General features: G+C 42.0%; 1 protein-coding gene across 3 annotated transcripts in view; it reads left to right on the top strand.

Annotated features, from left to right (window-relative positions):
• The window catches only part of INO80C (INO80 complex subunit C), a 31105-nt gene extending 8622 nt beyond the window's left edge, over positions 1-22483 (top strand). For all 3 annotated transcript variants that reach the window (XM_004606073.2, XM_055129591.1, XM_055129590.1), the window contains exons 2-5: positions 9681-9791; positions 10685-10796; positions 12831-12898; positions 22104-22483. In XM_004606073.2, coding sequence (XP_004606130.2) covers positions 9681-9791; positions 10685-10796; positions 12831-12898; positions 22104-22235 — 423 coding nt within the window. In that variant the 3' untranslated portion in view covers positions 22236-22483. The remainder of the gene's footprint in view (positions 1-9680; positions 9792-10684; positions 10797-12830; positions 12899-22103) is intronic.
• Positions 22484-23676: the final 1193 nt, after the last annotated feature.

Genomic DNA, 23676 nt, shown 5'->3' with positions numbered 1-23676 from the left:
TCCCATTGGCAGTACTTCCAGACCTTCCAACCCACACAGACTGCTGAGGTGCCTGTTTTTCTTAGTGGCCTCAGGGCCAGTGCCACCTGCCTGAGTCTCAGGGAGGCTTTTCTGTTTTCAAGGGCCCTCTTGGGATTCTCTGGGGCCTTCAAAAACTTTGAGTCTAAAAGCAGCACTTCTCAGCTAGTAGCCATATGGCTACCCTGGGTATTCCACGGGGGACACAGCCTGAGAGAGACTAGGGGGCCAACCAGTAGGACGGGTCCCACAGGAAGAAAACAAAGTTAGAAGGGGTTCCTTTGTCAGAACAGGATTGAAACATTGCCCTGCATTCCTTACCAGGGTCTCACTGTGCAGACTGTGCTTTTGAGCTTCCCTGCAGGGCTGAAGGAAGATGCATGGATGGAGAGAGACTGTCTGGTGAGGAAGGAAAACAGGCGGCCATCCTGAGGATGGGCCCTGGGAGCTGGGTGTGTTCTGCACAAGGTTCTGTAATAACTGCTAGAGGCCTTGAAGTTCGATTTTTTTTTGTTTCCCGTTAGTGCCTCTTGTTGCTGTTTTAGTAGTTTGTTTTTTCTCCCAGATGGAAACATTATGTAAGTAGTCATTTTCTTTTTGAAAAATTAAACTAACTCAGGTTGAAACTCGAGTGTAACTGGCCCCAGGAAACCTTTGCATTCTGCCTGTTTTTCTTTGAGCCATCCCCGTTCGTCTTGGTTTTTCTATTCTGACTTGATGCTCATTAGGTAATTCTTAGGGAGGGTTTTCTCCACTTTTCTCACTTCATTTGGATCATCATAAACCTCAGCTTCCTGACAGCCCATGTCCATCAGCCTGGCATGTTCCTTACTGACCAGTCCAGTTGTGCACACTTAGGGATTGTTAGATTCCTCAGGAGAATCGCCCCTTTCTTTCACATTCCAGGTGCTGTCCAGTCAGCAAGTTGGGCTTTCTCATTTGTCAATATACCACCCACCACCACCACTACTTGAAAGAGGCAATAACCAACTCAGCAAGCTACGCTTTCCTCTGTAGTTTCTGGGGACCTCTTAGCACATTTATTACCAGGTTAACACTAAGAGTACAGTAGAGAGAGGCCTCAGTTTGGCCACTGATTTTTTATTTTATTTTTTGCCTTGTGGGTCACACCTGGCAATGCACAGGGCTCACTTTTGGCTCTGCACTCAGGAATCATCCCTGGAGGTGCTCAGAGGACCATAAGGGATGCTGGGAATCAAACCCGGGTCAGCTGTGTGCAAGGCAAATGCTCTACCCTCTGTACTATTGCTCCAGCCCCAGGCCACTGAGTTTTTAATTCTTGTGTTTTGTCCTCTAAATAATCTGAGTGTCTTAGTCCTTATCATATTGGTGCTTTTGAAAAGCACTGGGGCACTTACTTTGTTGAGGGTTACTGAGCTTGGGTTTGTCTGACACTTCTTTATTAGATTTGGGTAATACACTTTTGTGAAGAATGGTAAAGTGATGCTATTTCTTTAAGAGTGTGTCATATCTCAGCACATGATGTCACTGTGTCCTCTTAATGGTGAAGCTAGCTCTGAGCTAAGTTAGCTGGGGTGTCTGCCAGCTTTCTACACTATGAAGTTGTTTCTCTATTTGTATTGAAGTACCTTATGGGAAAGTACTTTGAAACTATTTAAATATTCTTAAAATTCTGCCAACCATTTTTAGTGTTCATTGATAGTTTTTTTCTGCTTGAGATTATTATTATTGTGGTTTTCAAATAGTGATTATTCAAATTCTTTTTATGTTTATTATTCTTTAAGAACTTTATTTTCTCTCATTTACTTACTCTTTTTTCATTTTTTAAATTTTTAATTTTTGATTTACTCATTTAAAGAATTCAGTGTTTATATCATAGACTCTTATTTCACTCTTTGGGTTATAATCTATTTCTAGCTTTATTTATCCTTTAAAAAATTATAGCAGCTTTATTGAGACATAGTTCATATACTGTAAAAATTCACCTCTTTAAAGTGGTTTATAGTAGATTCAGAGTTAGTGCGATGATCACTGTCTCATTTTAGAATATTTATATGATCCCACAAAAAACAAACAAAAATTACCCATTGGAGTCACTCTCCTTTCCATCTTCTTTCCAGTCTTTGATAACCAGGGTCTTCTTTCTTGTTTCTATAAATTTGACTAGTTGCCTCATATAAATAGAATTACATAGTATGTAGCCTTTTGTCTTTTTCTCAATTATCATACTTTCAAGTTTTATCCATATTCTAGCATTTTTCCTTCATATAATTGAATACTGTTCCTAAGACTATATTACATTCAGTTTATGTAGTTTTTGATGGATATTTAGGTTGCTTTTAAAGACTATTTTGAATAATGTTTCTATGAATATGTTCAAACTTTTGCATGGATATGTTTTGGTTTTCTTGGTGATATATTGGAGGTAATTATTGGACTTCAAAAAAATGGGGGCCATACCTGGCAGTGCTCAGGGGTTACTCCTGGCTCTGCACTCAGGAATTACTCCTGGTAATGCTTGGGGAACCATATGGTTTGCCAGGAATCAAACACAGATTGGCCATATGCAAGGCAAACACCCTCCCCGCAGTACTATCACTCTTTCCCCTGTTGGACCATATGTTAATTCTATGTTTAACAGTTTAAGGAATCACTAAGTTGTTTTTCAAAGTGACTGGACCCTTTAAACTCTTGCAAGCTATGTATGAGGGTTGTAGTTCTCTCAGCAAGTTATTACATGTCTTTGTTTATTCCAAAGGAGTAAAGTTATATGTCATTGTGGTTTTGATTTACATTTTCATGATGACTGATGATGTTGAGCCCCTTTTCATGCACTTCACTATCACTATCATTCCGTTGCTCATTGATTTGCTCGAGCGGGCACCAGTAAGTTCTCCATTGTGAGACTTGTTGTTACTGTTTTTCGTATATCGAATACTCCATGGGTAGCTTGCCAGGCTCTTCGTGTGTGCGGGGGAGTTACTTTCAGTAGCTTGCCAGGCTCTCCGAGAGGGACGGAGGAATCAAGCCTGGGTTGGCGGCATGCAAGGCAAACGCCCTACCCGCTATGCTATCGCTCCAGCCCTCAGGCACTTACTAGATATTTATGTGTTGTTTTTGAAGAACTGTTCATTGAGTTATTCTGTCCTTTAAAAAATAGAATGATTTGTGTTGTTTATATATTATAGCTTAACATTATTTTTTGACTTAAATTATCTAGAATCAGTGAAAATGAAAACCACTATAAATTGACTCCCATGTCCTTCAGTTTGACTCCATCATTTTTTGTTGTTGTAGACTGAATTATATCTTGCCATGATTCCATATACTGAAAAGTTAACTGTAATACACTTCAATATTACTGTATTTGGAAATGAGGCATTAAAAGAGTTAATTCACATTAAATAAAATTGTGGTTTTTTTTAAATTTATTTATTTTTAATTAGTGAGTCACAGTGAGGGTACAGTTACAGATTCACACATTTTCGTGCTTGTTTTTCCCTCATGCAATGTTTAAGAGCCCATCCCTCCACCAGTGTCCATTCTCCACCACCAATGAACCCAGTCCCCTCCCACCCCCCAGTCCCATTCCCCCTACCCCATCCCACCTCTGTAGCCGGGCATTCCAATTTGATATCTCTCTTTCCTTTTGAGTGTTGTGGTTCCAAATAGGGGTATTGAGTGGCCATCCTGTTCAGTCTCTTAGTCTACTTTCAGCACGAATCTCCCCTCCTGCGCAGGATCTCCAATCGCATATTACTTGGTGTTCCCCTTTCTATCTGGGATGACTTCACGTAAATAAAATTGTAATGATGAATCCCTAATTCGGTTTGTTTGGTGTTCTTAAAAGAGAGAAGACCCTCTACTGGGGAAGTGCGTGATCTGAACGGCCACAGAGGATAAATGTGAGGAAAGACATCTGCAGTCCAAGGAGATAAATATCAGTAGAAACATGAGGCCTTGCCCTTATATGTCTCATTTCAAGAACTGTGAAAAAATTAATTTCTGTTGTTAAACCCCTGGTTGTGGTGGTTGTGTGGTTGGTGGTATTTTGTTATAACAGTTATAGTAAACTGACACCAGTATTTTCTTACTTTCTGGAACCACATCGTTTATCTTGAAGTTTCTTGCTCCAGCCCTTCAGTGGCTAAAGAATCAACCGTCTTGTCTAAGATCACCTGTTCTTGAAGAATAATATTTAGAAACCAGGATCTTAGCCTTGGTATTCCATTTCCCTCTAATTCTTTTAGTGGAGATAGGAAATATAGCTCTCTCTCTGTGTACTCCTCAGTTCTCATATATAACTTCCATCTGTCACTGTGTTTAATCTACCTGTGAATATATTAAAAACTGAGTTCTTATTGAAAATCTGTGATTTCAATCCATGTAAAGTAACACGCAACGAATCCACTTGTTCATTCTAGCCTTTTCTCATGCTTCGTTGGCTCTATATTAAAATACACAAAAGGTAATTGCAGAATTATTACTATGAACCTTTATGACAAACCTAACAATTATTTATAATTACTTTTGCCTTTAATTTAGCCTGTATTGTTAACAATACGGTGTTCAGAATCACCAACATTATTTCTCTCTTCCTCCCTTTCAGTGCACTTATGTTGTATTCATTCAAAATACAGTCAAGTTGTTTTGTTTTTAACTCATTCCATTTTATTTATTTCTTCTCTCCATCTTTCTCTTGTCTAGCTGCCCTATCCTTGATGGTGGTAGTTAGACCCTATCTTAGTGGTGGTTATATTAGACTTCAACAAGGTTCAAACTATCTAAATCTGGGACCAGAGCATACTACAACAGATAGGGTACTTACCTTGCATGCAGCCAACCCAGATTTGCTCCTGGGCACCACACATGGTCTGGAGAGCCTACCATGAGTGATCCCTGAGTGCAGAGTTAAGAGTAAACCCTGAGTGTCATTGTTCTGGTGAGCGGCCCCTGGTGCGTTCAGAGCTGATCACTGTCCCCCTAGCCAGCCAATGGCAGACGAACAAAGGAACAGAAGCCACCAGGCTGGTTGATAATCAGTGGTCATTTAAAGTCTCATAGCATTAGATATAGAGAAATCATGAGGGGTTGTGGAGTAGCAATTACCCATAGGTGTGGCTGAACATTATCATAAATAATGAACAGATGAAAAGTCCCGCCTTTGGGGAAATTCTTCTAGGAGATCCACTCAAGCACAGAATCTCATCGAGGGGCTCCAGCGCTCGAGATTCCTACTAGGAGATCTGCCCAAGGCGGGAATTCCATCTAAGGGTATATTGCTTTCTCCTTTCCTTTGCTAATAATCCATTTAAACAATCATTTTAATAATATTTCTAGTGATTTTGTATGAAAACAGTAAGAAATATATTAAGTTTAAAGGGTGGCATTTCCTGAAGCTGGATATTTGCTGCTATATATCTTAGACTACAGTCTTCAGGCCAGGTTTGTCTTCCCTAACCCCAGCAGGGTCCTTATTCAGTCACTTCTTTTTGGGTCATGTCAGAATTTTTTCCATGACTGTGCTCTTAACTAATTATACTTCTTGTGGCGCTTAACCTTATGATGCCAGAGTAGCTTATGGCTTGTCCCTTAGCATGCCTCTTTTGTGGGGTGTTAGAAACTTAGGGTAACTGAAGCTTAAGAAAAGTAAATATGATGGATATCAAGGAGTCAATATTGTCGCAATCAGTAAACTCCCTGACTAAGATAGCACTGTCTTCCTGTGTCTATACAAAAAGGACATTGCTCTAAAATAAATTGTACAAGATTTATTTTGTACAATTTGCCAGTAGAAAACTGGGCCCAATCATAACTGTCATTACCTGGTGCCGGGAACTGGGTCAGATACTTAAAGACTGAGCCATTTATTAACGCAGAATGTTTTGAGTCACGCTTACTCTTGAAACTCCCCATCCTCATCCATTTACCTATCTCCTTTGTCTTTCTTTTGTTGTATTTCTTAGTTTCACTAAGCAGCTATTTTTCTGTTGACTAAGTTTTAACAACAAACTATCCATCTTATATTCAGTTTGTAATCTGTGTCACTCTTACCGATAATCTACACAAAATATTCACAACTAGCTTAAACCACACAAGGTGACATGCATCTCCCCTCCTTTGGTTATTGGTTATTGATTATTGATTAAATGTGTTAATCATTGGTTATTGATTAAATGTGATGGGAGAATCAAAGTTTTCTCATCAAGTTGAGTCCCCCCAGGAGATATGTACCTGGCAGAACTGCTGTGACTGTGAAGGAAAAATCACACAGGCAGTAAAGTCATGTCCAAAATTCTCAGTCTAGTCTTTGTGGTAAAATCAAAACTGACAGGGTGAAATTATCCTGGTGAAAATTGTTTTAGTGGAGCATAACTGAAAATGGAGAAATCGGAAACTGTTTGTGCTATATAGAACAAGACTGATGTATTTTGCACCAGGAAATACAAAATACAGGAAGGAGGCAAGAGGCAGAGCCGAGGGGCCACCAGGATGTGTTTCTAATCCCAAGGGCAGTCCTTCGGGGAACTGCTGACTAACCAGAAGTGGGGAATGACATGAAGTTTCCATTTTTGGGTTTTGGTTTTTTTGGTTGTTGTTGTTGTTGTTGTTTGGTTTTTGGTTTTAGGACGAGATACAGCGATGTACAGGGGCTTTTCCTGGCTCTCTGTTCAGGGATCGTTCCCAGCAGTGCTCAGGAATCGAACTCCCATCTCTTCACATATGAAGCATGTGCCTAGCCTGTTTGTTGCACTAATAGACTTGACCCAAGCTTGCATTTTAAAGTGCTTCAGATTCTGTGCTGTGAAGAATGGAGTGAGCAAAGTATGTGCTACAGTCTCCTTTCACGTGAGGGCTGAGGAAGGTGCCGGGTGAAGGAACAGGCTGTGGGAAGTTGGGAATGAGGACGGGGTGGGCGGGGCCTGTTTCTCTTTGGGCAATTGGTGGTGGGAAATGGATGGGAAATTGGAGGCTTCTTCGTTGCTAGATAATTGGCATTTGAGTTAGGCCTTAGTCAGAAATGTTTTGAAAGACTCCAAGGGTGGGGAGCAATCTACACAAAAGTGTTGATGTGAACAGAGAAGAAGGATCCCAGATTATGAAGAGAAAGACCTAAGAGAGAGTCTGAGATGTTTGAGAAGACATCCATTAAGGGAACTACTATAGCAGATGAAGTGATTCCTCTATCTTACTCCCCTTCCCTGCCATCGCTGACATGCTGTGTGGGGGAGTGGCTGTGTCTTCTGTCAGAACTCTCTTGGGGGAGAGGGTTGATTCACACCCTGTAGTGCTCAGGGTCTCTTCCAGGCTCTGTGCTCAGGAGACTATATGCAGTGTTGGGGATTGATAACAGGGCCAGCAGTATTCTCTTCAAGCGCCTTCCTCCTGTACTCAGTCTCCAGCCTCTGCCATTAGAATTCTTGCACACTGCTGCTGGGAGTGTTAAAGAATGTAGCCATTTAAGAAAATGATTTTGCCATTTCTTATCAAGTTAAACATAAATTTAACCCAACCCTTCCATTCCTATTTACCCAAGAGAAGTAAAAACACATGTTCACACAGACTTGCACAGAATGTTAACGGCAGCTTTATTAATATTAACTAAAGACTAAAAACAACCCACATGTCCATCAACAGGAAAATGGAAAAAGAAATTGTGATGTATCAGTGTGGTGGCATACTGCCTTGCAGAGAGTATACAGGCTGAGTATACAGTTTGTTTCAGATTGAGGAACAAACCACTGATTCAAGCCTTACAAACTAAGATGAAATCAAATCCAACAGCATATGCCATCCGATTCCAGTCATAAGAGTTCTAGAACATGGGGAAGTGGTGTGGCTAAAATAAGAACAGTGGTTGTCTGTTCTGTGTGGAAGATATTGACTAGGAAAGGGATATGTGAGAACTTTCAGGGATGAGGAAATGTTTTATATCTTATTGAAGACATGGGTTACACAATGTAAACATTCAGCAAAATTTATGAGACCTACATTTAGCATCTTTGCTTTTCACTGTATGTAAATTATATATGTGTATATGTGTATGTGTGTGTATATACATGTACATATATATATCACTGTATCACTGTCATCCCGTTGTTCATCGATTTGTTCGAGTGGGCACCAGTAACATCTCTCACTGTGAGACTTATTGTTACTGTTTTTGGCATATCCAATACGCCAAGGGTATTATTGACAGGCTCTGCAGTGTGGGCGAGATACTCTCGGTAGTTTGCCAGGCTCTCCGAGAGGGGCGGAGGAATCGAACATGGGTCGGTCGCGTGAAAGGCGAATGCCCTTCCGCTGTGCTGTCGCTCCAGCCCACATATATATCAGGTATATATATATCTTCTCGAACGGCAATAAAGAATCTTTATTGCCGTTCAAGAAGATAGGAATTTGGAAAATTGGAAACTCGGAAGAGATTTTTGTCTTTAACTAACTTTTACTTTGTGATCATTAGCTTAAAGGGTTTTTTGTCTTCACACATATCAGCCTACTTATCAGGGCACTCTCAGCTGACTCAGTGCTCTCAAGCCTCCTCCTCCTCCTCCTCCTCCGTTTTCCTTTCCCATATTGTGCTTGAGAATACGGGCCTGGGCCCTTGCTGGGGTTCCCCAAATGATGAGACCCTTAATCCAGGTGTTGGATCTCTTTGTGTTTAGAATCAGTTTCATTAGATTGGCAGGAATAGGGACCATCTGTCATGAGGTGGTGGGGCTTAAGATCTCACGTGACTTGTTTCAAGCCAGCTGCCTAACAGTGTGTGGCCTTGAACCTGTTCCCCAGAGCCTCAGTTTTGTTTTCTGTAAACTGGGTATAATAGAACCTACCTTATGGTGGTTTTCACTGTGTCACTGTCATCTCGTTGTTCATCGATTGGCTCAAGCGGGCACCAGTATCATCTCCAATGTGAGACTTGTTACTGCTTTTGGCATATTGAATACGCCACGGGTAGCTTGCCAGGCTCTGTTGTGTGGGAGAGATACTCTCAGTAGCTTGCCAGGTGGTTTTATTTTTATTTATTGTTAAGGTCTGGAGCGATAGCACAGTGGTAGGGCATTTGCCTTGCACGCGGCTGACCCGGGTTCGATTCCTCCGTCCCACTCAGAGAGCCCAGCAAGCTACCTGTGGCGTGTTCGATATGCCAAAAACAGTAACAAGTCTCACAATGGAGACATTACTGGTACCCACTCAAGCAAATCTATGAACAATAGGACAACAGTGCTAAAGTGCTACATGGTTTGGGAGCCACCCCCAGCAGTGCTCAGAGCTTACTCCTGTGTCTGTGCTTAGTGATCACTCGTGGCAGGGCATGGTGGACCAAATGAGGTGTCAGGGATTGAACCCAAGTCAACCTTGAGCAAAGCTATCACCCTACCCACTCCAGCCCCCATGGTGGTTTTAGGAGCTTATGTGAGCCAGCTTGGGTAGGACATCCTATCCGGTGCTTGCTCATGGGGTGAGGGTGGGGTGCTGGGAGGCATGTTGGATGGGTGCCTGGCCGTCTCACGTCTGGTTTCTGCACACAGTGCTGCTTCCAGCCCAGCTCTCAGGCTTAGTCTGCTTTGCCTCTTGGTACAATGCCTTCCCTCTACATTGTAGAGGATCTTGTTGAGAGCTGAGTTATGAAATCCCCACTACAAACTAACTTCAGATGATTCTTCCTATGATTTAAGGGTATCGGCATGGAAGCCATGAGTGAGAACAAAATGGTGCCCTCTGATTTTGGCACAGGACCAATGGAAAAAGCTGCAAAACCGTTGCCGTTTAAGGACCCCAACTTTGTGGTAAGCAATCCATTTTGTGCCACCTCTTTCTCATAGTGGGAGTGGTAGATGGATGAGCCTTTCTGTGGATCTTCTAGAACCAGGTCCCAAGGATTGGGTTTAAATGAGATGTTTACTTTAAGAGTGGGTCATTTCCATGATGTGCATTTTGCTTTCTTTATGTTGTAGATGAGATATGAAATAACTAAAGAGGAAAGTTTCCAATTAGTTTAAGTAAATCTCAACTATTGTACTTTAAGTAGAAATTAAACTACTCTTTCTTCCTTTTATTCTCAAGAAAAATAGTAAATTATAGCAATTCTAATTACCATAAAATATTTATTTTTCATTAATTAGTTTTGAAAATACCTTATTGCCAATGTCTGAGACAGATTTTGGTATTAGTTTTTCATTTTGTCATCTTCATAGTACAAAGAGGAAGAAAAATAAGGTTTCCAGAAGGCTTGCCATGCCACGATTGAGACTTCCTTGGGTATTCTGGGACTGTTGGCATTTTACAAGGCAGAAACTTGCCTTCAAAAGGTAGTTTAACGATAGGGTCCTAAGTTACAACCTAACTTTATAATAAATTAATTTTAAAGTTATGTGAAATTCTATAATTGAGTGATTTCTACAATGTTAGATCCAGGAAAAGTGTGGTGTTTTATGTACATCTGTAAAATAACCTTGTATTTCCACTTCATGACCAAATAACTCAGGGTTTGACAATACAAAAGCTTTTTTTTTTTTTAAAGAAAAGTTAAAATGTTTAATACTTAAAAAGTCAGGAGTGCAAATGATTGCTGACAGAATAAGTGGCATCTTACAGTTATGAATAAGAATAAATATAAACTTCTGAAGTGGCTGTCTCCACTGATTTTTTTGTTCCTTCTGATCCATGCTTTTAATTCAAGCACTCTGGCCATGGTGGTGCAGTAGCTGGCAAGAAGAATAGAACCTGGAAGAACCTGAAACAAATCCTTGCTTCTGAAAGGGCGTTGCCATGGCAACTGAACGATCCTAACTGTGAGCTCTGTGTTTATAATGTTCAAACCAAGCACTTTTTTTTTTTAAATAAACCTGCATTGCTTTATTATGTTTGCATTATTTTAGGAAACTTTTTAGCTTGGAAATTTTATAGTGACATCAATATAGGGAGTTTATGTATGTGTACCTTGTAAGTGTGTCTGAGTTGAGTCTGCTTATTGTCATGGATGTGGGATTTTCAGTCTTTTTTAACATTTTAATCTGGAGAAACATTCGTGTTTCTGTCAGATAAACATTTTTGATTTTTGGCCACACTGGCTGTACTCAGGGCTTACTTGTGGCTCTGTACTCAGGGATCACTCTTGACGGTGCTCGGGGACCCATACGGTGTGCTGGGAACCTAACTTGGGTCAGCCACATACAAGGCAAGTGCCCTGCCAGCTGTATTATCTCTCTACCCCCAACCCCTTTTTTTAAAAATGGGGTTGCTTTTGTCAGAGCTGAGCCCTGCATTGCTTGACCTTTGGGGCCATTCCTGGCATTTCTAACCCAGCCATGCTTGGAAATCACCAGGGCTACACCTGGAGGGTCTGGGTGGGGGCAGGGAGGGCATACAGTGCCAGGGATTTAACTCAGGGCTACATATGTTGTGCATATGCTCTGCTTCTTGAGTTATGTCCCGACCTTCTTTTATAGGAGTCACAGTGCTTAGGGGCCCCAAGGCCATACCTCACAGGGACTATGTGGTGCCATATTCACAGGGATTGAATTGAGGGCCTCACACTGCTAGACATCTGCTTTACCACTTGAGTCATATCCCCAGCTCAGGGGAAAAAAAAAAAAGGTTTGTTTTTGTTTTGAGGCCACACCTGGAAATGCTCAGGGCTTATTCCTGACTGCACTTAAGAATCACTCCTGGAGGGGCTTGGGATACTATATGTGGTGCTGGGGATTGAACCCGGGGTCCTTTGAGTATAAGGCAAATGCCCTACCTTTTATACTATCGCTCCAGTTCCTTGTCACTGTTACTGTCATCCCATTGCTCATCCATTTTTTCGAGCAGGCACCAGTAAGGTCTCCATTGTGAGACTTGTTACTGTTTTTGGCATATCGAATATGCCACGGATAGCTTGCCAGGCTCGGCTGTGAGGGCAAGATACTTGGTAGCTTGCCGGGCTCTCCGAGAGGGGCGAAAGAATCAAACCCAGGTTGGCTGCGTGCAAGGCAAACGCCCTATCTGCTGTGCTATCACTCTAGCCCCTTATTATTATTATTATTTTTTTGGGGTCACACCCAGTGATGCACAGGGGTTACTCCTGGCGGTGCTTGTGGGACCATATGGGATACTGGGAATCGAACTCGGGTCGGCCGTGTGCAAGGCAAACGCCCTACCCACTCTGCTATCGCTCCATCCCCAGCCCCTTACTTTTTATTAAAAAATTTACTTTTTAATTTTGTTTCCAAGACAAGATTGCCTAGGAGGTTTCTGAAAATCAACTTAAATGCCAACTCTGTTTTACTCTGAGCTAGAGGTTTTCAGAGTAAGTGCTTTATGCTTTTTTTTTTTTTTTACAAATAACTAATCTGTATATTTTACACAGATATATGTTCTGTTCAGCTTCATTAGAAAGGAGAGTTTCAGAACTCTCACCATTTCCTTTCCCACTGTACACCTTTTATGGGTGACTCAGATGGTGACATATGAACCAGAGAGTTTTGGGTGTGGGCATTCTTGTAACTCGAAGCGGAGATGTAATTAATTGGTCGTTTGACATCTCATCACCGTCAGCCCAGGCAGCCTGAGTCCAGAGTAACTTGTGGGCAGATGAGGTTCTGTGGTTCTGCAGGGGCAGGGTGCCCTGGGGAGAGGGCAGAGCCAGATCTGGAGCTGCTTAGTCTGGAGCATGTGCATCATTTCCCCAGAGAAACCTGAGGATTTAGCCACCAAGTAAAATTTCGGGAGTATGGTCAAACAGTCTTTTAGGAAGTGGGGGGGAAAGGCATTTGAATGTTTTAAAGGTAGCTAAATTCTGTACTTTTCTTCTCCCTCCCGTCCCTCCCGCACCCCACCAGACTTCAGTATTGATGCTCCGCCATCCTTTAAACCAGCCAAGAAGTATTCTGATGTTTCAGGTCTCCTTGTAAGTATAATAACTGTGTCTTTATCTTCTAACATCGAAATGAAAAAAATTTCTCAGCAATGTTTATTTAAGACGGGGTAGAATGTTTGTCACCACTGATCCTTCTGGAGCCTGTATATGATGAGTTGGGTTTGTGCTGGAACTTTCCAGCGCTTGTTCCATATGTGGGTATCTATCCATCTAGGCCTTTCCAGGGAGGATTGCTCCAGCAGGTTGGGATCCGAGTACCCTTTCCCCATCCTTTGCTTGTCAATCATGTGAGATAACATGAAAGAAAGGGCTCTTTCTCTGTTGACATTGTCCTGCATTTTGGAGGTGTATTTGAAACATTTTTAAAATTTTCTCTAAAATGGTACTATGGTAAAGGTAGTGCTTTTGAAACCTACTTTTAAGCAGTAAAACCTTTTCCAAGGCTAGAGCGATAGTACAGTGGGTAGGGCGTTTGCCTTGCATGCGGGTTCAATTCCCAGCATCCCATATGGTCCCCCGAGTACCTCCAGGAGTAATTCCTGAGCAAAGCCAGGGGTAACCCTTGTGCATTGCCTGGTGTGACCCAAAAATCTAAAGAAAAAAAAAAACCTTTTCCAGTGAAAAATTTTATAAAATTTTTGAGTTCAACTAACTCCTCTCTAGCCCCCTATGGGTCTGCTCCTCTGATCTCTTCAGTGCTTACTCTAATGAGTTCCAAAGTGCTTCTGGGGAGCAGTTTCAGGACCACTAGCATAGCTGGGCACAAAGGCTGTGAGCTGGCATGCATGCCCTATTTCCTTCTTTTCATAGTGGAAAAGAAATACGCACCCCATAAAGACCCTTTCAGCTTGCTTTACTCTTGTTTCATCATTAGTAAATTTGAAAGATGGCTCTTTCTTCTGTCTTTAGAGATCATGCATCGCTTCACTTTTTAAAACTCATTTACACACATTAAATGCTTCATATCTTTATGAAAATTGATGTTCCCAACATCTTTAACAAAAAATGATCAAGAAAAACACGTTTAAAAAAAATTTTTTTTTATTAGTGAATCACCATGAGGTTCAGTTACAGACTTACAAACTTCCATGCTTACATTTCAGTCATACAATGGTCAATTATCCATCCCTCCTCCAGTGCCCATCTTCCACCACCAATGGTCCTAGTATCCTTACCACCATCCCCACTCTGTTTCCCCTCCTCTCACCCCACCTCTGTGGCAGGGCATTCCCTTTTGCTCTCTCTCTCCTTTTGGAAAAACACACATTTTTACATTGAGGAAATTTGAGTTCTTGTATATATTTTTAAATAGTGCTAGTTACATTCTCCAAATTAGTTGTGTGTTTTGTTTTTTTCTCCGGGGAGCACATACTGACTTAGAATTTACCACAACATTTTTTACATAGACCCGTAAGTTCATGAGTTAAAGTGATGCTGAACTACAACAAGGGAGGTGGGACAAGCTTAATGAAAGGAGGGGCCTGGGATATGGCTTAAGAGGGTGGGGGCCCTGAGGTTATTCCTGGGACCACTCAGCACCATTGGGTGTGCAGCCTTTGGTGCCCCCCAGCACTGCAGGGCAGTCCCACTTCACCCAAACTGAGCACTGAATCATCAAGCCTACACAAATAGAACAGATGTCATGGGGAGTGGTCCCTGGACCTCAGAACAAAGTGCTATTGGGAATGGCCTCTATAAAAATAGTGTTTTTTAAAGATACTTGGGCAGGGGCCAGAATGATAATACAGCTGGTTGAGCACTTGTCTTTCACATGGCCAACCTGAGCTCAATCATCAACACCCCATATGGTCCCTGCAGGCGCCACCAGGAGTAATTCCAGGCCCTAAGCACGGAGCCAGGAGTAAGCCCTGAGCATCGCTGGGTATGGCCCTAAAACAAAAAAGGCACTTGTGAGCTCCATTTTCTTTTACCTCCTTCAGAAGCTGTACCATGCCTCTGTAATATGTTGTCTTTTATCACAGTCAGCAGTCCGTGCTAAATTCCCCTGCCCCCTGGTTGGTTTTTCTTTATCATTTGCCTGTGGTAAAGTTCATTCTGTGATTAACAATTCTGTGGGTTTTTCAAAATATGTAGTCATGTACCTTACCACCTTAGTGCTGTACAGAACTAGTCACTCTAAAAATGTTCTTGTATGGCCGCTTAACAGACTACCTCATCCCAAGCACCTGATAGTCACAGACCTGGTTTTTGCCCTTGTAGTTTTACCATTTTCAGATTTTTTTTTTTTCTATTTGGGTCACACCCAGCGATACTCGGGTGTCTTCTGGCTCTGCACTCAGGAATTATTCCTGGCGGTGCTTGGGGACCATATGCGATGCTGGGTATCGAACCCAGTTGACCGCGTGCAAGACAAACGCTCTACCCACTGTGCTATCGCTCCAGACCCTCAAAATGTGGTATTAACCGAATCATTCGATGCGTAGCCTTTGGGGGCTTTCACTTAGAAAAACATATTTAAAATTAGTTTGTGCTGTTTATGAATCAATTGTTCTTGTTATTATTAGTTTATGTTTTTGTTGATATTAGTTAATGTTAATCTTGTTAATGTAGTATTCCATTTTATAATTTGCCACACTTTATCCATTCACTTGTAGAAAGACATCTGGGTCATTGCCAGTTTGGGGTGAGCTTGGTAAAGCTCTGCCATAAACCTCTTATACAAGTTTTTGTCTGAATATAAGTTCTTAATTCATTTGAGTAAATTCCTCATTATGAGATTGCTGGGTCATAGGGTGAGTGTATCTTTGGCTTGGAGGAATTGAAAATGTCCTTTAAATGTGCTGTACCGTTTTCCATTGCCACCGGCAATGAACAAGATTTTTGTTTCTCTGCTTCCGTGCCAGCATTAATATTGTGGTTTTCTGGTTTTCCCCTTCTAATAGGTGTGCAGTGGTATTTCCTTGTTTTATTTTATATTCATGCTTTTTACTACATTTATTGAGATGGTTATATGAGATTTCTTATTTTCTCTGTTAAAATGGAGAATTATATTCAGTAAATTTAGATGATTAGTCATCACTGCATTCCTGGGATAAACCCCATGGGTGATATCATATTATCTTTTTTGTATGTTGCTGGACTTGATTTTCTAATATTTTTGTTGCAGACTTTATATCAGTGGTCATAGATACTGACTGCCAATTTTCTTTTCTTAAAAATTATTATGTTTGAATTGGGCAATAATAAAATGCTGGCTCATATGATGGTCTGGGAAATATTCCCTCCTCTTTGCTTATCATAAAATATTTGGAAGAATTCTTCAATGTCACTGTTCAGACCAAGAGTTTTCATTTTTTGTTTTCTTTTTTTTGAAAGGTTAAAATATGGTTAGTTTCTTTCAGCGCTGTAGGATAAGCTATGTTATCTATTTCTTCTGATTGAGCTTCAGTCATTTGTGTCTTTCTGGGAGTTGATATGTTTTTATTTCCAGCTGTTGAACTTTGGAGTAGAGAACTATTTGGGGTATTTGCCTATTCTCACTGTAAGGATTAGTTGTACTAGCCTTAATTTAATATTTTTTCCTTTGGGGGCCACATTTGGCTGAGCTCAGGGCCTACTCCTGGCTCTGTGCTGCAGGGGTGGGGGGCAGGGGTTGGAACATATTTGGTATAGGGGATCAACCAGGATCAACCATATGCAAGGAAAGCGCCTTAATCCCTATAATAAAGCTAAGGTGTTTTCAATAATTACTTACTTTCCAAAGAGAGAATTTTGGTTTTACTGATTTTTATGTTTTTCTTTTTCTTTTTTTTTTTTTTGGGGGGGGGGGAGGCGTGCACAATGGGCAGTGTCTGGCTTACTTTTGTCTCTGTGCTCACTCCTGGTAGTGCATATGGGACCATATGGAGTAAGTGTCGGGGATTAAATCCAGCTCAGCCACATGAAAGACAAGTACCCTGCCTACTCTCCAGTCTCAGTTTGTTTTCTTTTTCTTTTTGGTTTTTGGGTCACACTCATGGGTGCTCTGGAGTTTCTTAGTGCTTGAAAATCATTCCTGGAAGTGCTCAGAGGACCATGCAGTACCAGGCATCAAATGTGGGTGTCTAACTTGCAAAGTATATTCTCCAGACTATTGGGCTATTTTTCCAGCTCCAGTTTTACTTTATATCCTATTCTTTGTTATTTTCTTCTTTTGCTTCCTTTATTTAAATTGACTTTTTTTAATCTACTTTGATAATGTGCAAACTTAGATTACTTCAGTAATCACTTCCTTTCTTTTGTAAAAATTTTTTTATTATAACACCATGATTTACCAAATTCTTCCTAATACAGTTGTTTCAGGCGTTAAGTGTTCCAACACCATTCCCACCACCAGTGTGACCATCCATCCACCAATGGCTCCAGTTCCCTTCCCACTATCCAAGCCTGCCTCCTTGCAAACACAGATAAATTTTCTTCATATTGTTCTTATAACACAAGAGCAAATGGAATTATCAAAACTTGGACCAATACGAGTCAATTTGTGATAATCGTTATATCTCACAATGATGTTACTAAAGTCATTGTATGAGGATCTACCGCGCTGGTTAATGCTAGTTGATCCTTCTATGTTATTATTTAGGCTCACTGAGCTTGGTGGTCTTCTATGCAACTTTCCAGTCAGATTTACTCAGATCCTACTGGGCTGACAGTACTATGAAATTTTGAGGTCTGAGGCCTCGTAGTCTACAAACTATAGATCTGGAACAAATTTGGTGGCTTGGGATTTTGATGAGGTTCAGTTGTGGAGCTGGGCTGTTTCCAAGACATAGGGTGTCACATATGGCTGTGGGCGGCTGTGCCTTCAGGCAGAAAGGGGAATGTGTCCACCTCCATTTCAAGAAGGCCCCAAAGTCCTCAGCCTGGACCTTCTGCCTGGGAAGCCTCAGCAGCATCATGCCCTTTTGGAGATGTGATGCTAGGCTGTTTCTCTGCTGGCAAGATCTCCTCACTTTTTTTTTTTTTTTGGCTTTTTGGGTCACACCCGGCAATGCTCAGGGGTTACTCCCGGCTTTGCATTCAGGAATTACTCCTGGTGGTGCTCAGGGGACCATATGGGATACTGAGAATCGAACCCGGGTCAGCCACGTGCAAGGCAAACGCCCTACCTGCTGTGCTATTGCTCCAGCCCCTCACTTTCTTTCTAATGTGAGCATTTATCTCCAGTAAGTACTGCTTTAATTTTCTCACAAAGTTTGTGTTTTTTGTTTTCCCCCTCTCCTCCCTCCCAACCCCCCAGTCACACCTGGCCGAGCTCAGGGGTTATTCCTGGCTCTTTGCTCAGAAATGATCTGGAGTTGAACTTGGGAGACCATATCTGGCCCCAGAGATATGAACTGGGGTCAGTGGCATGCCAGACAAGTTACCTTAACCCCTATGTTTACTATTTCATTGGCCCCTTTGACTCTTTATTTTTACTGGGTTCTCTACTTTCTAATCAGTGGGTTATTTTCAGCTAATAAATACACATTTTAGAATTTTAAGATATTCTATTGTTGATTTCTCTCTTAATTCTGTGATAATCCAGAACATATTTAAGTCTTTAAAATTTTTTAGATCTTTTTATGGCACTGTGGTAGGCAGTGATGACCTGAAAGATGTTCAGCCCCTAGTCCTTGGAGTTCATTACCTGTCAAAGGAGTTTTGATTGCAGATAGAATTAAGGTTGCTAATCTAGGTGGATAAGAATTAGGTGGTTTTGTGGGTCATTTAGATAGGTCTCAGATAATCACAAGGCTTCTTAAAAGTGGAAAAGGAAGAAGTACATTGGCAAAGAAATACAGTACTACTTTGAATCTGAAGGAAGAGAAACCTCTCAGCATGTGTGGAAAGAATGTGCATTGCTTATATAAGCTAGAAAAAGTAAGGGAACTGATTCCTTGAGAACCTAGAAAGAAGACAGCCTGGTCGATATAGTGAAACAATGTTGAAATTCTGTCTTCCAGAATGGTTGCGAGAATAGATCTGGAGTGTTCAGCCCACTTGCACAGGACTTAACCATGTTATATGTAACCTAAAACCCTTACCCCCACTGTACTTATATGCACTTGAAAAAATTTAGTATTAAGATACTCTGAATATATAAAGAACTCAATCATTGAAAGACATCCCACAGAAGAATCAGCTAAAAGAACATAAATCAACAGTTATAAGGAGAAAGTACAGATGGCCAGTAAGTAGATATTCAAGCTGACTGATAGGATAAACACTAACCAATAGGAGAGAATTAAACCATTTGGTTATATACAGTGTCATCAACACAGTGAAATAGTCTCTTACACTGTTGTCTTAGGTGGGAATGTACCTTGGTAAAGCTTCTTTGGAGAATGATTTGACACTGTTGAGACAAGAAAGCAAATTCCTATGACCCAGCAAATCTGCTTTCAAGCTAGACAACACTCCCTAGAGAAAGAGTGTGTATGCCCAAGGAATGCTTTCTGCTTTTCCTTTATATTCCTGTCATGCAGAATGAAAGACTGTTTGTTTGGGAAGAATATTGGAAACAACATAGAGGTTAATCAATGGTGCTTTCATACTATTCTGTGAGCTCAGTGGTAAAACATGGGTAAACATACTAAAATATTGTTTACCGAAAGGGGAGGGCAGCTTGAACATATGGTACTATGAAAATAAGCATTAGCACACTGAAAAAAAAATCTCGGGCAGTTGCTGCTGTGCTGTGTTATATATAAGAATGCTTATAAACAGGGTCTGGACAGTGCCTACCTAGCAGTGATTTCCTCAGGGGAAGGATGAGGGTGTCAAAGGAACTTAAGTCTTACTCATAATCTTTTTCTTTCTTTCTTTCTTTCTTTCTTTCTTTCTTTCTTTCTTTCTTTCTTTCTTTCTTTCTTTCTTTCTTTCTTTCTTTCTTTCTTTCTTTCTTTCTTCCTTCCTTCCTTTCTTTCTTTCTTTCTTTCTTTCATTACACCTGGCAATGCTTAAGGGTTACTACTTCTGGCTCTGTACTCAGGAATTACTCCTGGCAGTGCTCAGAGGACCATATGGGATGCTGGGGATCAAACCTGGGTCAGCAGCATGCAAGGCAAACGCCCTACCCTATGCTCCAGGCCCATATTTTCTTTCCTTTTTTTAAAAGAAAAATTTGTTCATCTGTTACTTGTATAATTTAAGGTTACATAATGAACAAATAAGTCAAACTATGTTTGCAGTGCCCCACCTGTTCCCAGCCAGCCATATGACTTTTCCTCTAAGGCACCTATGTTTAGCCCTGGAAACAAAGCTACAAAAAGTATTGTACCTGGGGGGCAGGGCAGATGCAGTGAACTCTGTGAAATCTGCAGCAAGGAATACCTTAAACCTTTTGCTGCCAGCACTATGGGATGGTGACCTCCATTTCATTCAGGTAGAGGGATGCAGTTCGGCTCTGGATGTCACTTGTGCCTTCCCTTTGACTCAGTACTAGGTCAGCTACAGGGTCTACAAGTCTTTGTTGGTGACTTTGCCGCCCCACTGCCGCCCATCCCCTTCTGCCCCCCTCTCCGTGTTATAGTATCTCTGTGGTCCACATTATTTTATTCAGCTGTCTGTTGGCACTGGAGTAAATGGAATAAATAAGTCCACTCCACTTGGGTGGATCAGTTCAGCACAGTTTGTTGGTGGGGATGAGGCAACTATAGAAATGGTGCCAGGAGCAGGCTGGGTAGTATATGAAGACTAGCAGATCAAACCCAGATGTGCTTGCCTGCTCTCCAGCCTTCCCTGCCAGTAAGTTTGTCTACATGCCTCATGGCCAACAGCCCACAAAAGAGACTTGCTGCTTTTCCTTTGTATTACTATCATTAAAGGAAACGACATAAAAAGGCAAGCTCAAGATTAAGCACATAGATTAAAGTTTTATTTCATAGGGAGCTTTCATTGGTTTTAAGGGATATTTTCATTTTCCTGACACAGAAGTTAAGTACCTTAGGGAGTCCGCAGTAGCAGAATAAAAGACTGTGGTGTATGAGAAACCTATGAGTAAGTCCCGCCCGCCTGGTGCCTGTTCAGTGAGCCTCCCCTCCCTGTTAAATCACACCATTGTTGAGAGTCTGGGTCCTCAGAGATGATCAGCATTGGAGCAGACAGTCCACACTCAAGTAATTGGACATTATCTGTCTAGACTTTAATGGTTTTTAAAGATGCTCAAAGTGATTCACCCTCATGTTTTCTGTCTCAGAAATCTGAGGAATCCTGTGGCATGAAACATATAATAAGTGAATTGTTTTCTCTGCCTTGCATAGGGAAAACAGATCAAAAGATTTTGATATGTCAGTGGGAAGCAGGTTGTCATTTGTGCGGTGGTCTCGGTCATCCATTTGCTGCGTGCCTTCATTCATTGTCCGTTGTACCAACGCGAATGCTGACTGAAGGGCCGCAATAGGAGGGAGGACATAGTGCTAAGAAGATGAAGAGCGGAGAGTTTCTGGGTCATTGAACATATGGCTCATGCCTTAACCAGAGAGTCGTGCAGATCATACACATGAGAGATGCACACTCCACAGGAAGTATCTGTAGTGACAGAAAAGTGAGAACAGGTTCCTGACATCCTTTGAAGAGGCAAATAAGACCTCCAAAATGATATGACTTTGGGGATGAACAGGTGACTACTGGTTGAAGTGGCCTGGGTAGGAGGGACCCAGAACCAGCATAGTTGGAAACAGACTGAGGACTTGCCAGCAAGATATGCTGGGTCTGGCATGATCGGAATTACACATAGCCTTACAAATGGCCATGTCACTGTGGGGTGGCCAGCCCTTCTGGTGGAAGTGGGGTGTGTCTGGCTAGTTCAGCTCTGCAGTGTAGCCCAGTGAACCATTTGAGTGCCATAGAGTGTGTGTCCCTGGTGCAGGTGGGGTAATCCGGAGAAAGGGGTATGCCCTGTACCTGCAAAGGTGCGGCTGGAACATTGTCTGAGTCAAGTGGGAGTTTGAAGTCAGGGAGGGATGGTGATCATAAATTCATCTTGGCTTTATTGTAGCTCTTGAGGCACCAAGAAGAATAGACTAAGATGTGGTTATTTCTCTTCCTCCTGTTCATACCCTGAAGAATTTCTTAAACCTAGGAAGATAAATGAGGTGTAACCAAATTGAGCAATTTAGTGTTCTTGGTGACAGAGTGAGACATAATAAAGATATATTTCACTTTCAGCAAAATAGAAAACTGCCTTTAAACTTGATTTTAAAATATCACCATCAGCACCAGCAACTTTCTCCTGTGTTCATTTCCCACCCAGGCCAACTATACCGACCCCCAGAGCAAGCTGCGGTTCAGCACCATTGAAGAGTTTTCCTACATTCGGAGACTGCCATCGGATGTCATCACTGGCTACCTGGCCTTGAGAAAGGCCACAAGCATCGTTCCCTGAACCTTAAGAAATGGAGATGACGTGGGAAACTGTTTCAAAGGCAGATTTTGGACTCATGATTTTGTTTCATGGAAACAAACTCATTCTGCTGTCAATCTGGAAATGTCAGTGCTGTGCCTTGGAAAGAATGTTTGGCTTTAATTTAAGGGCTGTTTTTCTTTTTCTTTTTTTTTTAAATTCCTTCTGTGTTTTCCCTCCAAGTGTGATATTTCCTGTTGAATTAAATTATGCTTCATTTGTTGCCTCAAGATGTTTGACAAGAAAATATGAAATTGTGCTTTTAATTTAACACAAGTGAGTCCGTCAAACTTTTGCTTCAAAGTTGCGGACTCTCCTCATAACATGACTAGAGACAACAGTGAATCCTCAGGCAGGGCTGGATTATTCCTGAGCCCAGCGACTCCTTCTTGAGAGCAGGCCAGCCATTTTCTTTGGTCAGAATGCTTGGAGGAGGTCCAAAGTTGGGGCTGAACAAGAAAGAGCAGAGTAACTCATTTTGTCACATTGGACTTCGTCCTCACCCTGTCTCCAGCTCCGAATTAACCTGTCTTATGTGTCCCCACAATCAAGACAAACACACACATACACACACACACACACACACACACACACATCTGATATTGATATCAGCTGCCCTGAATGGTTCTTTGAGAGCAGCCTGCACTGCTGACTGCACAGTGTCAACCCAGTTTTACAGGGGGTATACCAGCATCAGTGCTCCTCCCGAAGGACTCAGTATCTCGGTATCGGTGGCTGCTCCACTAATCAAAGCCGCCTCCAGAAACATTGTGTTTGTCTCTGCCTCCCACCAGGGGAGGAAGAGCTCCTGGGCCAGGAGGAGAGTGGACTTAGGTCCTGAGCCTCTCTGAGCCCCATCCTTGGCCTTTTGGAGGATGGGAAAGCAAGTCCTAGGGCATGCCATTGCTTTGGGGGATTAGACACCTGAGTCCCCTTCATTTCAGAGGAACAGTCCCTCCTGCACCCCTCTTTAGACTTAGAGAAAAAGCAAAACAAAGCTGGGAGAGCAGCTTGCCAGGCAGGTGGCAGCTGCCCGGAACCTCGCTTTCTTTTGTCTCTTTGTCACTCAGCACGTCCCCAATAACTAGGTGAGAGCAGGAGGGGGCTGGGGAACAGCTTCCTCCCCCTGCATGGTGGGAAGGAGCTTCAGGCAGTGAGGTGGGGGTCTGTTCTGGGCAGAGCGCCTCCAGCATGAGCCTGGTCAGAATCTCCTGGAGCATTACTGGGACACAGGGAGCCCCCACACCCAAAGGGTCTGATTTATCTAATCTGGGTTGGCACCCAGGAACTTGTTTTTCTAACATGTGACACTGATATTGCTCCAGGGTTATTACTTTGAAATGCACTGTGACGTGGAAGTTTAACAAGAACAGAAGCTTCCAAGGTCCCTACTGTCTCTCCAGCCCAGGAAAACACCCACCTC

This window comes from Sorex araneus, chromosome 2 (assembly GCF_027595985.1).
Source record: "Sorex araneus isolate mSorAra2 chromosome 2, mSorAra2.pri, whole genome shotgun sequence".
NCBI classification, from domain to species: domain Eukaryota; kingdom Metazoa; phylum Chordata; class Mammalia; order Eulipotyphla; family Soricidae; genus Sorex; species Sorex araneus.
Note: the sequence above shows the minus strand (reverse complement) of the source record. Positions and strands in the feature narration are given on the sequence as shown.